This window comes from Miniopterus schreibersii (assembly GCF_964146895.1).
Source record: "Miniopterus schreibersii genome assembly, chromosome: 19".
Taxonomy (NCBI): domain Eukaryota; kingdom Metazoa; phylum Chordata; class Mammalia; order Chiroptera; family Miniopteridae; genus Miniopterus; species Miniopterus schreibersii.
In genome coordinates, this window is record NC_138119.1 from 2,392,174 (window position 1) to 2,410,374 (window position 18,201).

The 18,201-nt window shown below is 48.7% G+C and overlaps 1 protein-coding gene across 1 annotated transcript; it reads left to right on the top strand.

Annotated features, from left to right (window-relative positions):
* The first annotated feature begins 1,849 nt into the window (after window positions 1-1,849).
* RTCA (RNA 3'-terminal phosphate cyclase) lies at window positions 1,850-9,965 on the top strand. The gene is made up of 11 exons (XM_081120878.1): window positions 1,850-2,119; window positions 2,216-2,316; window positions 2,619-2,762; window positions 3,406-3,529; window positions 4,159-4,217; window positions 5,440-5,581; window positions 5,848-5,972; window positions 6,893-6,951; window positions 7,737-7,831; window positions 8,945-9,049; window positions 9,540-9,965. The coding sequence occupies exons 1-11, from the start codon at window positions 2,075-2,077 to the stop codon at window positions 9,639-9,641; spliced, it is 1,101 nt and encodes a 366-aa protein (XP_080977004.1). The 5' UTR covers window positions 1,850-2,074; the 3' UTR covers window positions 9,642-9,965.
* Window positions 9,966-18,201: the final 8,236 nt, after the last annotated feature.

Sequence of the window (18,201 nt, forward strand, 5' to 3'; positions counted from 1 at the left end):
ACTGTATGTCAGAGACAAATGATTTGCCTTTTGGGAAATGTCAAACTTAGAACCAGTAAAGATAAGATCAGAGCTTACATATAGCCTATTTTCTGGATGACATGTGTCTGTTCTTGCCTCTTTTCGAGAATGAAAATCTGCTCAGTTGTCCAAAGAGCCGCAGAGAAGAAAACTGGAACAAAGAGAACATTGTAAATCCTCCGCTGCGAGGATTAGTGGCTGAGAAAGGACATCTCAGGTATTTCACAAATATTATCCAAACTCACCCTTTTTTTTTTTTTTTTTGCCTTATTTACCTTTCGGTGTATTTCACACGCACATACTACTGTAAGCCATAAATCTAAATCATTATAAGAAAATCTGGGAAAGTGAAAACTTTTTTTTTTTTTTTACTTTCCCACTCACAAAACATTTGATAAGCACTGTTAATATATTTATTAATACTGCATGCAAGTGTTTATATAAAAAGATGAAGAAGCTGTACCTTTGAAGTGAATTATTTTTCTTCCTCGGGTCCCTCTACCACCTATTTCCCTCTCAATGTTCCCTTTAGCTCTATCTGCCTCCTCCTAAGAAAATATCTAGTTTATCTCCTTTCTTTTATCTTCTTTGGATTACTGCTTCCAAATTAGGTATTATATTTCCCTATCTTTCCTTCCAAAATCAAGAGACTTGCCACCTACTCACTCGTTAATCCTTTCACGCAAAAGAAACGAAGAACCCATTTCTCATCTTTTAAATTCATAAAAATGATTGTGACCCAGCAATTCCACTCCTAGGTGTCTGCCCAAGAAAATGAGAGCATGTCTACACAAAGGCCAGTCCAAGAGTGATCATCACAGCATTGTTCCTAAGAGCCCCAAACTAGAAACACCCCAAATTTCCCTCAACAGGCGACCGGATCAACAAAATGCGGTCCATCCATACGGTGTAATATTATTCGTCCTTAACGAAGACAGAAGCACTGACACATGCCTGAGCCTCAAATTTCCCCCCAAATATATTTGGATGGATTTTAGGGACAGAGGAAGGGAGAGGTAGCGAGAAATATCGAAAGATGCGAGAGAGAAACACGGGTGGGCTGCCTCCTGCACGCCCCCTGCCGGGGACCCGGCCGCCACCCGGGAATGCACCTGGCCGGGAACCGAACCCGCGGTGCCGGTGACCTTTGGGCGCTTGGGCCGCGCGCAGCCTCCCGAGGCCCCCGGGCCGGCTGCTGTGCACGTTCTTCGCCTGTGCACGAGTTTCTCCAGGGCAGGTTTCTTAACTGGGGACCTTGTTAGCAGGCGCGCTTCCATGCAATCGATCGGGGCAGGACCTGAGACTCTGCATTCCTCACATTGGAGTAACCAGGCGAGAATGTGCGCCTAAACGTGGAAGCGTTGAGACGCGGCTCAGACGGTTCTTTAACCGAGGTAACGAGGAACTGCCAGGCTATTTTTCAAAAAGCGGCTGCACCCCCTTTACACGCATCTCGGGGGAGAAAAAGAAGGCATGCTCCTGCCGCACCCCGGGGCGCACGCACTGGGGGGACAGGCAGCGAGCGGAGAAGGCACACGGACCCGGAGAGGGGGTCGCGGCACGCAGGGCGCGGGCCTTCTCCCGCTCGGGGGACGGCGGGGCCGTGGGGAGCGCAGACAGAGCGCGGGGTCCACGCCAGGGTGACCCAGGTCTTCTGCACCCCGCGGGCATTGCTGCTTGTGTCCCGGGCGCCCGCGGTCAACACCCATATCCTGGAGCGCTTGGGGACCCCGCCCGGCCGTCACCCCGCCCCCGCCCCGCCGTGGCCCCGGATTTGCTGGAATTCGGTCCGCGCGGCGCGCAGGCGCACTGGCTGCTGGGCGTGCGCACCGGTCTCCAGGCGCTGAGAGTCCGGGGGCCGTTTTGGGGGGTTTGTGGGGTTTTTTTTGCGGGATCGGGTCTCCGGGAGCCGCAGCCCCTTCCCTGTCCGCCCGGTCCCCGCGTCCCCGAGCGGGCACCCCGTCCGGAGCTGCGGGGCGGGAGCCAGCGCGCCCTCCTCGCTGCGCTCGGGCGGCGGCTGTGCGTCTGCGGGCCGGGCCCCGGCGCGCCCTCCATGGCGGGGCCGCGCGTGGAGGTGGACGGCGCGCTCCTGGAAGGGGTGAGCGCGGAGCCGGGGGCCGCGGGGTGGGGCTCGGGGGGGGGGGGGTTCCGGGGTCTCACGCTCCCTCTTCTCTCCGCCGCGCGCCCGGCGCAGGGCGGCCAGATCCTGCGGGTGTCCACGGCCCTGAGCTGCCTCCTGGGCCTCCCCTTGCGGGTGCAGAAGATCCGCGCCGGCCGCAGCACGCCTGGCCTGCGGTAATCGGGGCGCTGCGGGCGTGGGGTACAGGCCGTGGGGCCGGAGGGGGGCAGGGCGGGCCGCGGGGCCTAGGACCTGGGGTGCGTGTTTGTAGCTGAGGGTCTGGAAGGGTCCCTTAAAGTGCTGCCCGCCGGCAGGGCGGTCGTCCAGGAGCCTAAACCCCCCGGGAAGCTCTCACGGCAGCGCCCGTGGAAAGGCCTCGCCGCCTTCTCGCCACGCAGTTTGACCCCTGGGCCGTGAGCGCGGGGGTGCGCGCGGGCGCGGGGATGCGCGCGCTCTGACGCCGCGGTGTGACCCGAAGGCCTCAGCACTTGTCGGGACTGCAAGTGATCCGAGACCTGTGCGACGGGCAGCTGGAGGGGGCGGAGATCGGCTCCACGGAGATCCTGTTCACCCCCGGGAAGATCAGAGGCGGCACCCACGCGGCGGACACCAAGACGGCGGGGTACGCGGCCCTTCTCTCCACCTAGGGCCAGGTCAGACCTGGATTCAGGCGCAGCCCTACCCCCCCCCCCCCAGAAGTGGCTGAACCTCTCCGAGCTTCAGTTTCCTTACATTTTAAAACGGAGATAAGACACTTATCTTTTAGGGTTAGAGAGTTTGGGGTACTTAGTTGTTTATTAATTTTAGCGATTGCTACATCTAGAATTTTCTCATGTGTAAGGTATAGCCTATCTGTTTCCTTACTTTTTATTATTAGAAATGGAGTATCTGAAAACCACTGTTTTCATGCTTTATAGTCATCTTAGTCTTTGCATTGTAGTGTATTTCCTTCTTGACTTACAGCTAATTGTGAACCATAGTTTATTAGTCTGGGCGTGATCTTGGTTTTCTTTTTTTTCCCCATTGGAAAAATGGATATATAACCATTAAATGTAAGGCCGGTGTTTTGTGGTTTTTTTGCTATGAAATACTGTCTTTAAGACTAAGGATTTTATCATTTGGTCACTGAAGTGTTTTTTAACTTTAAACTTGAGGGCATGTACCCGCCTTCCCAGTGGTCCCTGCTTCCTCCCAAGGTGATGTGTATCACTTTCGTGTGACCTCAGAAGGAAAGTGCAGCTAAGCCTGTTCTGCCTTCCCCTCAGGAGCGTGTGCCTCTTGCTGCAGGTGTCCCTGCCCTGTGTCCTGTTCGCTGCGTCTCCATCAGAACTGCGTCTGAGAGGCGGGACTAATGCCGAGATGGCACCGCAGATCGATTACACGGCCATGGTGAGGGCTTCCACACTGTTGGCAAACCTAGGTGACCTGTGTGTGCTCTATTTAAATATATCCTGAGTTGCTTCGTGTACACACCTGTGTATTTCTTCACGGCGGCATTATGTTTACCTTAGATTTAGCATCGTATCTTAGATGTGTTCATGGTGAATCCTTTAGAAACCTCAAGTGTAATTGCTATATGAATTATATTGCTTATCACATTAATCAGTTATTTTTATAAATGCAGGAGATAACCTAAATGTCCATTATATTTAAGAAAAAAAGAGAAGGTGAAATAGAATCCTGTTCACCAACCCCCCTGATTTCTTACAGTGCATTTATTGAGAAGGGTTAGGATACAGTGGCCTCTGGGGTAAAATGACCATTGGGGTCAAGTATCCTGAGTTGCGATTTTTATTTTCATCACACAGACTTGCACGGTCCTGATTAATTAAATGTTAAACTTTTAATTTCAGCTTGGTGTCACTTATTTTATTTGAAAGCTGGAACTAGCCTACACATTTTTGTGTCACTGCTTATAGTGCCTCCTTACAGCTCAGCGCAGAGCACTCGTGTCTAATAAATACGCTGCTGAGTCAGTGACTGTTGGTTGTTAAGGTAACAACGATCTCATTTTTCAGGTCTTCAAGCCAATTGCTGAAAAATTTGGTTTCAAATTAAATTGTGACATTAAAATGAGGTAAGTTACTTATTTCTTTGCCGTTTGACTTACTACTTGTGGTAAAAACCATGGAGAAGTTAGACCGGAGAGAGCCATCATTCTGGAAGCTACTTCCCTTGTATTTCCTGTAGGAAGTAACTGCGCTCTGTGGTTTGCAAACAGCAAGCAGCAGGAGGGGCGGCGGGGGGGGCTTGGAAGCAGCTGCCAGGGATATTTGCTCGTTTGCAGGGAGAGAGATTTTAAGGGAATTCTGCACGGAGCCACCTCCCTATCTAGTGGGATCCACGCTCGGTGCAGATGGGATGCCCACGGTGTGCTGGCAGCCGGGTGAGGCCTGCAGGGTTGGGAGAGGGATTCCCTCCCGCTCTGCAGTGAGGATGGTTTTCCTAAGAGAAAGGCCAGATTTCTGCTGTGCCTCCTAAGTGCGTTGCCCTCTTGTTCCAGCGTTCCTTTCTGGCTTCAGCGTTCCCCTGTTCCTGTCAACATCCCACATGTTCCAACTGTGTGATTGTCACATGCTTGTCACACGTTCATGTCATTCTTCAAGTTTTCCTCCCTGCTCTCCTAAAAGTTGGAAATCCTATATTTTTTCCAAGCGAAACTTGTCATTTCTTGTGTGACTTGTCCTTGAGTTCATATCCGCACCTCTGATGTGGGCCTCACAGCCTGACTCGTGCTCTGGTAGGTTGTGTGTGGGGCCATCAGGTGAGGAGCTCCCCGTGGACAGGAGCACTGCATTCTCACCTGCGTGTTCTCAGTGTCTTCTGTAGAATCAGTTTTATTAGTGTTCGGCTACTGAGCTACTCATCTTATGTATTGAGCACCTACTACGTGCCAGGCATTGTTTTAGGCACTAGAATGTGGCAGGAACAAAATAGACAAGGTCCTACATCAAAGAGCTTTTATTTGAAACAACCCCATCAACTAGCGCTTCCTGTGATGAGGGAAACATCCCCTATCTGTCCCCCCGTCTGTCCAGGGTGGTGGTCACTTGCCCATATGACAGTTGAACACGTGGAATGTGGCTGGTGGGACTGGGGAGCTGAGTTTCACATTTTCTTCTATTTAAATAGTCACTTGGTGATTGAGGCTCCACCCTGTTGGACAGCACAGATCTAAAAGATGATTTGGAAGTTTTAGACATTTTGTGGTTGGATATCATTCACATGTTACTTTATGGTAAATATTGAGCTTTACTTTTGTTGTGCAATCAGTTTATGTTTGTCATACTTTTTTACAGGGGCTACTACCCGAAAGGGGGTGGTGAAGTGATTGTCCAGGTCTCACCAGTCAAACAACTGAACCCGATAAATATAACTGAACGTGGCTCTGTGACTAAGATATATGGGAGAGCTTTCGTTGCTGGTGTTTTGCCATTTAAAGTAAGTTGTCTAGAGGTGCTTAGAAGTGTATGTAGGTCCAGATAACTATTATATCAACTAAAGTTGGAAATTATTGGAAGAACTTAATTTTTTCATAAATATTTTCATTAAAATTTTTTCTTAAAATTCTGTGCTCTCTAATCATGAAAATCAAGTTTTTATATAATGCACGTAAAAGTTACTTTATTTGTCTTTGAAGCCATGAAGACGACTGGCAAGATAATCATTAACTTATTTTACTCTGTTTTTCTGTTTTGCCAAAATAGGTGGCGAAGGAGATGGCGGCCGCGGCTGTGAGGAGCATCAGGAAGGAGTTCAGGGATCTGTACGTGAACGTCCAGCCCGTCCAGGAGCCGAGAGACCAAGCCTTTGGCAATGGCAGTGGAATCATGTACGACTGTATACTTTCTCCTAGACTTTGGCCGAGAGCCCCGAATTATTATCGTATTTAAATATAAGATTTGGAGGTGTGGGTTTTTTTGTTTAAATTAATAGTTTTAAGAAGATACATTTTAAAGGGCATTTACACCTAAAACAGCTATCCAATGAGTTAAGATGGTTACTTTATTCCAAATTGTTTTCTGAGCATGGTTTGCCTTTATTACATTGTAAGAGCCCTTTGTCTATACAGTGAACTTCGGCATTAACCCTAATCAGAAGTTAGCCCCTTAAACTGACCCGAGAGACATATTTCCAGTTGCTTTTCTGTACCTCAACACGAAGTCAGTTTACAAGCTAATATTTGGTATGGCCAACATCTTTTAGGAAAGAAATATAACCACTATTTTAATCCAATTAGGAGTTAGTGATGTAAGTGTTATAAAAATGCTTTAATCGCTATTTCTGAAGTATAAAAGTATCTTTTGTGGATATTTAAATGTTAAAGTCTCTTTTTCAGAGTTTCTGCTAAAGGAGTTAAAGTAAACGCATGCTCTCCGTAGGAGAATACTTTCTGAAGCCTATAAAACAAAAACAGGCATCTCTGTAGAAAGACCTCTTCATTTAAAATCCTCATAAAATGCTTTATAGTGCAGTGTGGCTGTGACGTGGTAGCACTTAGTGCTGGGCAGAACTCCCGGGGGGGGCCGCTCCCTACCTCGAGTGGATTAGGATCTAGGGAGAGGGGCACTAATGCCTCAGGGAAGATGGAGAAGGCCCATCGTGCCGCTCCCTGGGTGAAGAACTTCACTTTTGCAACACACTGACCAGATCTGACCCCTCGTGTTTAACAGTCACCGTCCTGCTATGTCCTATTTGCGTGTAAGGCTGGGATATTTGTGGCACAGGCAATGACACTTCCTTCTTCTGTAGCATTGTTGCTGAGACGTCCACGGGCTGCCTGCTGGCTGGGTCATCGCTTGGCAAACGAGGTACAGACACGGGAAGGGGCCTCCTGTGCCCAGCGCCGGGGTACAATTCTCTGATGCTCCTTCGGGATGAGAATGGTAGAGTGATGGGTGGCAAGTTGGAAAGGGCGTGGTTGGCTGATTCTGTTTTGGAGTCCATTAAATTTTCAGTCTTTCTCCCAACTTTGAAAGATCTCAAACCCTTGGGAAAGTTGAATGACTAGTGGTCCATACAGTTCTCCCTGATCCACGAATCATGGACATTGAGCTACAGGTTGTGTGTGTTTCTGGAGCATTCTGTGTAAGTGGCAGGAACACTGAAGATGCAACATGTATGTACAAAGGACAACACCTGTATAATCACAACGCCATTCTTTCCCCCAGAGAATGTGTCTGTCATCTTCCGACATAACCAGGAGCCTCCAAAATAGTCTTTAGAGCAATATGGATTTTTTTTTTTTTTTTTTAGCACACACAGCCTTTGGTCATCATGTCTGTCCAGTTTCTTTTTACTACAGAACAGTCTCTTTACCTTTTTATCCCCCTTTTATAATATGACATTTTGAAAAATCCAAGCCTTTTTCTCATAAGATTTCCCACCATTTGGGCTTGCTTAGTTGTCTCGTGATTCAATATAATATTTGCATATGCCGAGTGCTCATAAGATTAAATATATGGAGAGCTTTTGTCCTAAAAGTTGCTCTGGATGAGTTGAGAGGCCTAAAACATGTTGTGTCCTTGCTAACAGGGATATATGAATTCAAGTTTTTGCCTCTTAATTTTTTTTTTTTTTTACGTTCCCATCGCAGGTGTAAATGCAGACAAGGTTGGAATCGAAGCTGCCGAAATGCTCTTAGCAAACCTTAGACACGGTGGTGCCGTGGATGAGTATCTGCAAGACCAGGTATCGACGCTTCCAGGTGGAGCCTTTGAGCCTGTTAGATTCGAATATTTGGGAGCTGCACTGAATATAAGTTTTAATTGTTGACTTTCAGACACCGATCGGCGTGTTGCAGTTGAGTTAGTTATTAAAATACTCTGGGCTTTATATTCCCCAGACTCCAGACCTCCCCTTATATGACCCGGCCCCAGTATTCACATGGCTGCCGATACACTATTATCTTTCTGTCTCACCGGCATCTGTTCTAGTCTCTTTGCTAGTTTGTCATTGTTTCCTCATTTACTCAACTTCTAACTGTTGGAGAGCCCGAGGCTCGGGCTCCACCTCTTTCCTGTGTCTGTTTTCGCTCCTTCGCTTACTCTGTCCTGTCTCCGGCGTTAAGTACCTGCCCATACACTGACAGTCCTCAGATCTCTACACAAGCCCAGACCTCTCTCCGGACCAGCCTCTCAGGCCCGCAGCATCTCCACTCGGAAGCGTCAGAGGCCTCTCAACCCCGGCACGCCTGCTCACACTGAGAAATGCTAGTGAATATTTCCAAGTAACATCTTTTCAGGTCCTCTGTCTCGATAAATTTTTCTTTCTGCCACACTTTTCTGTTCTTGATCTCAAGTCAGCATTCTACATTTAGAAAGGTATTCCTCAAGGTTTCTTAACCAGTTTCTTAAGACAGTTTTCCTTATTTCTAATCCCTTCCTTCTTGCCCAGGTCTACTCTACGCTCATCGTAATTCTGAATTAGTGTATTGATTTACCTGTTAAAAGGTTGTAATTTTAGAGAGGGGAAGAAGCTTGTCATATTACGTATACCAGCCTGTACAGATAGCTGATCTGATTAAATACGTCAACTTTCAACTCTCTATGTTATTTTTAAACATTAACTTTAAAAAATAAAAAAATCTATATTGAGGACTGCTGGTGAGCATGTCTGCACCACACGACAGACTTTGGGCGACACAGGTTTTCTGTCATCTTCTTAGGACTTCCAGAAGCCTGAAGAGATAGAAATTCTTCTAGCTATTTTGATTTCTAGTATTTTTATGTGGAAAGAAATAGAGTTTTAACTCTGAGTGTTGGTGAATGTGTGACATGTTTTTTCTTTATTCCTTTTCAATAGCTGATCATTTTCATGGCCTTGGCCAGCGGAGTTTCCAGAATAAAGACGGGGCCAGTTACACTCCACACACAAACGGCTATCCATTTCGCTGAACAGCTAGCCAAGGTGAGTATTCCGTCAAAAAAGCAATTGATTTTTATTGTAGCCAATTTGGGGTCAAAATGGAACAAACAGAAACCTAGCAGTGGTCATGATTGCTGTCGCTCCTGAGTACTCCCTGTGGGGCAGACGCGGAGCTAGCTCAGCAGGTATCTGAATCCTGGCCACTTTAGGCAGCTGGCTGTTCCTATTCTCATTTCACATACGAGTAGACTGCGGCCGAGGGGGTAAAGTAACGGCTGGGACCACACGGTTTCTTGGTGGCAGAGCTGGCTTTGGGCAAACCCAGGAAAGCGTACGCTGAAGCCCCGGTGTGGCGCTGCTCTGTCCAGGAGGTGACGATGTTTCCGTGGGAACCAGGAAATCAGATCACGGGCATTTGTCACTGGCCATCAGCTTATTAACTCTCCACCTATTGAAGCTGGAGCTATGGCTCTTCTCTCTCTGCCTCTACCCCTCCTCCCATCACTTATACACTAAATACTCTTGATTTCAGGCTAAATTTACTGTGAAGAAGTCAGAAGAAGAAGAAGACGCCTCTAAAGACGCTTACATTATCGAGTGCCAAGGGATCGGGGTGACAAATCCACATCTGTAGGGTGCTGCCTTTTGAATGACACCTCAGTCATCTGTTGTACTAACTCATTTCGTAAATGCTACAAACTATGATTAAGCGGTAACTTATTAAAGGACCCGACGTGCACCCGGAGGCGGGGTGCGGGGTGTTCTGGATTCCCTGAGCGCACGTCATCACGTGCGCCTGACTCCGGATGTCTCCTGGCACGTGGACAGTGAGGTACACGCGTTGGCGGCTGTGTCCGACAGCTGATTTCAGTAGGAGAGTATCGATATAAAGTATTCTTTTCCCCTGAAGTGAGTGCGCTTTTCTTTTTTATGGAATAAATTAAGTCAGGGGTGTCGAGTGGACCGTGATTTCTGTGTCGTTCGGATCACTTTGCCGCAGTCTCCTGTGAAGTGTGGACGAGACGACTTCATGCTCACGCCCAGCTGTGTCAGCAAGTCAGTGAGCATTTTCTCATTTTGACTCCACGCACCTTTGCCCTCATTGGGCACTTGCTAAAAATATCGATTTTGAATCTGTTGACTCTTGTGAAAGCCAGACAAGGAGAATTGCAAACCGTGAGCCCAGTCCTGTCATTGTCTGGCTTGCAGTGAACTGACCAAGTGTCTTAGAGCAGTGTGCCTGCCATGGCTCTGGATTATCTCACCCTGGCGCTTCCACACACATTACTTCCTACCCCGTGGGCAGCAGAAACCAGTTTGGTGTATGAGCTAAATATGCCCAACTGCAGTACAGTGAGGAATTCATTCAACCTTGGTTCTGTCCGGGACTTCACCCCGTGATGATTAAAACAGTCCAAAATGTGGCTGAGTGGTTGAGTGTCGACCCTTGAACCAAGAGGTCACCTGTTGGACTCCTGGTCAGGGCACACGCCCAGGTTGCAGGCTCAGTCCCCAGTACAGGGTGTGCAGGAGGGAGCTGATCGATGGTGTTTCTCGTCGATGTTTCTATCTCTGTCTCCCTCTCCTTTCCTCTCTCTAAAATTGATAAAATATATATATATATAAAAAAACCCACAAAAGAAGAAAGTGCTGAGCTCGTCCATATAGAACCGCTGAATGAAGACAATTACTTTTGTGTACAGAATCGTGATTCTGGTTGGTGATTTCTGTGGCCTTGGACACTTTGGTTCAACTTGCTTTGAAGATGAGAGTGACAGTATTGCTGCTACACTGTAGATAAATTTTATAATTCTATTGCTATAACAAATGAGATAAATACATTTCTATGTTAGAGTAAAACTACACTTTTAGTATGTTTAGAGGAGTTGTGATAAATTTGGGGTCTCCAGACTCGTGATCCTGAAAGCTTCTGACAGGCTGTGCAGCGTGGGGAAGAGGTGGGCAGGGTACAGAGGCTGGGGACTTTGGAGTGAGAGAGTCAAGGTCAGCGGTGTACACGAGTTCGTGATTAATCTCGGCTTGGGTGTGTCCCCCTTGTTCAGTTTCAGTTTAAGTAAAGTGAAGGTGAGCGACCCGTCCAGGGCTCAAGATTATTAAAATCTTCAGTCCCAAAGGGTCTGCATCTCAGTGGTCTGTCTTTAAGGTGTTGCTGTAGTTTTGCCTTGACTTCTATTACTGGATCTGAGAGTACTCAAAGGTACTCAGGGGATCCCTTGGGCTCTAGACCCAGTCCTCCCTGCTTCCATTGTCACAGCACCACTCAGTTACCCTTAGTCATTGGGAGCAATTGCCCCGGTGAAAACAAGGACCCCAGCTTAGTTATTCCAACGGCACCAGGACTCAGCTTGGCCAGTGGGAGGCTCATCTTCCGGTTCATTGGAGCCATTGCTGTAGTGCCGTCTAGTGGAAGCTTCTCTGCTTTGAGAATTAACTGCTCTAAACCAATGGTGGTCAAAGTTGCAGGGGCCGGAAACAAAATTTGGGGGGTTGTAATTAATTGCCCTGGTCCATGTGTTCTGGCTGTGGGAGGTGACTCTGTTGGTCTCCGGTCCCTGGAAGAGCCCACACCCTATAGGAAGTGCCCTGACCTTCCAGAGTGGTCCCCAAAGGCACCATAGCCGAATCTTCAGCAGGCTGTTTTATCGACTCAGCTGCTGCCGAGGGAAGTCATACCTGGCAAGACCCGTAAAGGATGGGCATGAGCTCAGCGGTACCCTTCTTTAGTTGAGAAATGAGTTCCTTAAGCAGAAGCAGTATTGTGTGGAACCACCGTATAAGTCCGCAGGGAGTCATGACATTGTCTGTTGCTGCAAAACAGCTTCAGAACTTAGCAGCTTAACACACGTTCATTATGTCACACTTTCTGTTGGTCAGGAGTACAGGACCTGCCGAGCTGGCTGGTTCTGGCTCAGGGCATCCCAGGAGGCTGCCCTCAAGCCAAGCCACTGGGTGGAGCTGCAGGCATCTCGAGACCAGTGGGGCTGAAGGATCCACTTCCAGTCTCACTGTGGTGGTGACAGGCTTCAGTTCCTCCCAGGCTGACCAACCGTGGGCTTTTCCGTAGGGCTTTTGACAACCAGGCAACTTGCTTTGGTTTCCTTAGTGTGAGTAAACAGAGAGCACCCCCAAAATGGAACCTATAGTCCTTTTATAACCTAATCTCTGCAGTGATTTCCTATCATTTCTGCTGTATTCTGTTAACTAGAAGCATCCAGTGGCCCAGCTCCTACCCAAGGGGATGGGATTACTCAAGGGCATGAACAACAGGAGGTGGGATTTTTGGGGGTCATTTTAGGGCTTCCTACAACAGTCACACTAGCAGAAACAGACCATCAGGGTTTTGGAGTAGGTAACTTCAGAAACAGCTCTTGGTTTGCTAGACCCTGGTAGAGACTGAACTTCTGATCACATGACCTGAGCTTCCCATGATGAACTGAATGTTTTCTGACCCAGCACGATCCAGGTTGGGTGAAGGATTCAGCAATCCAACATCCAGTGGAAATGGTAGAAATGAGATTAGGCACAGGGAGCCCCCAAAGATACAAGATGTTGATGGGGGCGGCACAGTCTCCTGCAGGGCCTCTCCTGATAACTGCTGTCTCCACCGTCTTATGGCCCTATGGGGGTGTCCCCATCACCCGTTGACTTGGCAGAAAGAGCTAAGGCCTAGTTTGCAGGTGGCATTGTGTGTGTGAGCATCACCTGGCGGCAGACTCGGCAGCAGGACCACCCCATTCACTCGGGTGGGACAGCGGGTGGGGAATCCTTCCAGTGACCAGAACCAGAGGATGTGTTTGTCCACTGTGTCTGGGCTGAGAGATGGTCAGGATGCAAATACACCAATTCAAGGACAGTGACTGGCAGTCTGTCTGAAATGATGTCGACTCAGAGAAAAAATGTCTGGCAGATGGGTGACAAAGGATGAGGGGAGAGGTCAATGTCATTTCTCCGTCATCTCAGGGATTCTCCAACATCAGCGTACGTAACCTTCTCCGGGGGGAGTTATAAAGAAGCAGACTCCCCATCCCCACCCACCCCTGACCCTAGAATTCTGACCGGGTAACTCCAGGGGGGACCCGGGGATCTGTATGGTTTTAGACGGACCCCCAAGCGAGCAACTGGTTTGGATTGTCCCCATAACACCTTTTAAGGAACACCGGCTGACAGGAGGCTCCTGGGCTTGGGAAAAGCTACAAGAGCTCAAGTAAGACTTGGGAAGAAACAGGCGCAGGTTGGCTTGTTATTTGTTGTCAATAGGATCAGGTTCCAGAAACTCAAGTAGAAAGACAACCCCAAATCCTTTTTGCCTCTGCTCAGCGTTGATTCAGAGTGGACACGTCACCGCGCTCACGTTACCGCCGAGGCGTGCGGAGGGTCCTATCTGCATGAGAAAGGCGCCCCGCATAAAGGGCCGCTATCCGGTGGCTCTCTCCCGACCCTATCTCTGCGGCCTGCAAAGCCCGCGGAGACAAGGAGCTGTGGGTCTGAATACCTGCCCCACCCCTGTCTAGCCGTCAGCTTCGGGAGAGCTAACCCAGCCCTCGCAGCCTCGGGTGTTTCGGGGGAATCATAGTTTTGATCTCGGACAGAAGTATGACTTGGGTTGAAACAGTCTTTCTAGACCTCTGTTCTTTCATAAAATAAAGAGGGCTAGAATCTCCGATGCACTTTCCAGCTCCACCATTCTTTGTATATTCTACCAGGATCCTGTTTCTATTATAAACTATTTCTATTATAAACCAGTCTACCAGGATCCTGTTTCTATTATAAGTGGGAAACATTCAGGTCTTTGCAGAAAACATAAAATCACAATGTTGAGATATAAAAAGCCATTGAGATCATTCTGCTCCCTTGGGCAGAGAGTTTTGTAATAGCCAGTCTGTTCCTCCCCGGGACACGCCGTGATGACTACGGGTGAAACGAGACCACCTGGAGGGGCTGGTGGAGATCTGCCCCCTAAGTGCCGCCTTATCGGACGAACTCTGTGAATGTCCTCGCCGGACTTTCTGTCTTGGGAAAAAGAGTGTCCACTGACGAGAAACCCAGGCTCCACGACGCCGATGCTGAGTGGACAAGCGGCGGCCCCAACGTGGGCTGTACTAAGGAAGAAAGACGCCGGATTCCTTTCGGCTGGAATAGGGAAACAGGGCTTCTCATCTCGCTTGGGTCCTGGCTCAGGTCTCACCCCCTCGGTCCCCCCCCCCCCCCCCCCCCGAGGACACAAAGGGGAAAGGTTTTCCTGTCAAAGACCTGGAGCCTGGAATCCTGCCCTTTCCCACTTTCTCTCCCTTCCCGGCCCCGCCTTGTCCACCCGGACACGCAGCTACGTAGACAACTGACCCTGATGGCATAGTGGGCGTCTGAGGCACAGAGGCTTGCAGGTGAGGGTTTCTTCTCAAGTGCATTTCACATCTCCCAGTTGGCTTTGCACAGCTATCGAATCTCCCAGTTGTGCGTTCTTTTATTTTATTTATGATTTTAAAGACAGAGAGAGAGAGATTTGTTTTCCACTTATTTAAGCATTCATTGGCTGATTCTTGTATGTGCCCTGACCAGGGACCAAAACCACAGCCTTGGCGTATCGGAACGACGCTCTAACCAACCGAGCTACCCGACCCGGGCCCAGTTATGGGCTCTTGCCGCGGGAGCCTGCAGGTCTGAAGTACGGAACAGGTACCCTTGCTGGCATTCCACTCGGCTCTGAGGTCCCCAAAAGGACCTCACTCTCCAGAGTTTGGTCACTCTGATGGCCCGTCCCCCCTTTCCATCCTGTGGGCCTTTCTGTTTCCTGGAGGACTTACCCTCGCCCTGAGAAGCGGCATCATTCAATCAAGAGGAACAGAGTAGTCAGTGAACCAGGCTCAGGGGAGCCACCGACAGGGCCAGGAACGAATCACAACAGAAAACAGAAGGGCTCCTCCAGGCCACAGTGGGAGAAAGTTCGCCAGTGTCGGGGGTCATGGACCAGCTACAGGAGGGCACCAGGAACCCAGGAGGAGGTGCAGAGCCCCACCGGCAAGACCGCGCACCTGAGCTGAGGTCCCCTGCAGAGAGGGAGCGCCGGGCAGTGTCCTCGCCGTCTGGATGAAATCCTGCTGCCCGAGGGGCCCAGGGGCCCTGCTTCCCCCACCGGCCAGCGCAATGCTGACGGGCCTCTCCCCACCGGAGGCCTCGCTTCCTTCTCGCTCCCCATGCACATGCCGCTGTGGGGAAAAGCCGCCCCTGGTGGGTATTTCCTCCTGGGCTTGGCTGGGGTACCTTCCCGTCTCCCACGCCGGAGATGCTGTTTTCTCTGCCGCCCCCGTGTTATCCGGAAAGTTCCTGGGTAATCCACGTCCCCACGCCCTCACCGTCGGTCTTTCGGACGCAGCGATGCTCTTTGGACTCTCCTGTGGGGTGTCTCTTTCCTCCGTTCTCACCTCCGCCGTCCTTAGTGGATCCTGTCGCACTCACTTCTCCGGCCTGTCCTCGTAGAGCCCCACTTGCCCCTTGCAGCCCATCACAGCTGCGCCTCCGTCCTCCGGGGATGGCCGCCTGAGGTGAAGCAGACGCAGTCGCTCAGGCGCTCGCCCGCCTCACGCACATCCCCGGCCTCCTCTGCGTGGTGCCCGGCTGCCGGGCTTCACTGTCCCGCGTTGGGAGCGCGGTGTTTATCAGACCGTAGGGTCTACACCAGAATTTAGAAAAATTTGTTTCCCCCATTCGGCGATTATTTTAAAAATTAATACAAGCATATTCAGGATCTTCTGTGCGCTCATATTTATGGCCAGATACTGCCACGAAATTTCAGCATTCACAGTTGCACATGTAATTGCCCAGAGACCGAAGAGAACAGGGGAGACTCAGCATATAACCGACATGTCTGAACAGTGTGGAGGCTGAATGACATCATGGGACACTGTACAGGTGAATGTTTTTAAGCGACTTAAATACAGAGGACTAATGGGAGCCAAACGGAAACAAGCCTGTGGGGAGCAACAACTACCGTGCCTAGTGTAAGCCAAATCACGTCTTCAGTCACCCTAATGTGTTCGCTAAAACACTGTTATTCATTTGAATGAATGCTATTAATTTTTGGATTTTACTATAATTGAATTATAAAAATTTTAAACTCTTTAGTTGTATAAGAGTTTTATATATATATGTATATATATATATATACACACACACACACACACACATATATATATGGGATTTGTAACTATTTTTTTTTTTATTTGAGGATATTTCCATGACATTATAATAGACACAATTTGTCAGGTTTCTGTTTCCAGCCAGGATGAGTAATAGGCACTAGATTTACCCTCCTGCCTGAGACATACTTAAAAAGAGAAGAAAAGATATGGAACAATAATGCTAGATATGAAACATCGGGCAATAGACGAGTGTTGTCTGAGAGATGGAAAACAGACGCAGGGGCCCCGTGGTTGCCCCGGTTGCCTGCAAGGAGAAGGCCTCCAGGCCACGGCACAGGGAGGGGAGGCCCAGGTGGAGCCTGGTGAACTCTCTGAGTTGAGGGTGCTGAGAACGTTATACTATTTGACTGATTACTAAGGGGGATCCTGCCTCTCGTAAGGTCATTTACATAACATAAAGATTTAAATCATTGTCTTATTTTTTTTATACCTTGCCTCATTTCACAAAATATTTGAAGTGACTTATAATAAACACATACCATGCAATGAAGAGCTACAAATAAGAAATTAAAAACCGGGCCCAGAGAAATTGAAACTAAAGTAGAAAGTCATGTCCAGGTATAAAAGTAGAACAGAAATGAACCGCTAGAGTTGGATTTCAGGTTTGGTCTAGGATTCCTGGCGAAGTAAAAAGGGACAGGTGATATGTTGCTAGTTGTCCCTCCCCCTTCCCTCATTGCCCCCCAAAGCCCTCTATTTCCTTAAGGGAGGTATAGAGCTTTTCCTAACCCATGACCCTATAAGCTTTATATATTATCACCAGAGACTACATACCTTTGTGTAATAAAAGGCACAGAGCCAAAAAGAATATCAATTTAAGCTGAATTAAAATCGGGTGGTTACCCTGTCATTGGGCAATGAAGGAAACAATAGGTATAGGTGATGACTTTGAGAGGGCTGTGTATCTGTTTACCAATTTACATCTCAGTAGCAAATAGCTAGGGATTTAGGAATCCTCATTTGTGCACCTCAGAAACATCACCCAATCCCCCTGATACAGTTGCATCATTTTTTATTCTTTTATTATTAATATTTTTTAGTTCATATGAAAATAGCTGAGGTGATAGTCCCTTGAAAATTCCATTTGCTGAACTTGGTGATTCTTGTGTTATTGTATAGCATATTTAAGTTGTTTTCGACACAATTAAACCTTTCTCCTTAACGGGCCACTGGGGAAATAATCGTAGTTTCCAAGGGAAAGTCTTGTTCAGTGTGTTTATCATCGATAAGGAGGAAGAGACGGGATACTGACGGAAGCTGTGATGGGCATGAAGCTGGCAGGTTAATTCAGACAACACATGTCTCGTTCTGCCTTGGGCCCTTTAAATGACCATGTCCCAAATTGTATGAAACATGTCCAAGTCCAGCCCAAAGTGCTCCTGCCTGTTTATGGGATTTCCCGAGCTGCTGTTACTTGCTGTGCTGGGACTCACCGGCTCAGCCCCTCTCCCAGGATTTGCGGCAGGTCTCCTTGCTCACTGACCCATTTGGCTCCACTCCTGCGGCTGGGCCCTTGGCGGTGTTTCCTGGGGTGATCTGGTGTTCAGCCTTGGGCCCTGTGCCCTGAAGGCTGTGGAAAGGGTGCTCCTGCCGTCCTCAGCTCCTGCGAGCTGGACCCAGCTAGTCGCAGCCACTCTGTGTCGCCTCGTCATTTGTGAGCGTGTGATCAGTGCTTTGCGTGTTGACTGGCGTTAAAGATGAGGACTGGAAGAAACCTAACCACTATTCAGAGCTGTTTAACAACATGAAAAAGCTTGTGTTCATTCACTCACCATCCATTCATCCATCCATCCATCCATCCATCCATCCATCCATTATCCACTCACCCATCCATCCATCCATCCACTATCCACTCATCTAACTATCCATTCATTCATTCATCATCTATCCACCCATCCATCCACCCATCCATTCATTCACTCATTACCCATCCATTCATTCATTCACTGTTCACTGTGTGCCAGGCACTGAAAACAC

Excerpts from the sequence above, each read along its gene's own strand:
- RTCA (XM_081120878.1), top strand. The coding sequence starts at position 2,075 with ATGGCGGGGCCGCGCGTGGAGGTGGACGGCGCGCTCCTGGAAGGG. Across the intron at positions 2,120-2,215 it reads ACGGCGCGCTCCTGGAAGGG|GGCGGCCAGATCCTGCGGGT; the intron begins GTGAGCGCGGAG and ends CGCCCGGCGCAG. Across the intron at positions 7,832-8,944 it reads ATGAGTATCTGCAAGACCAG|CTGATCATTTTCATGGCCTT; the intron begins GTATCGACGCTT and ends CCTTTTCAATAG.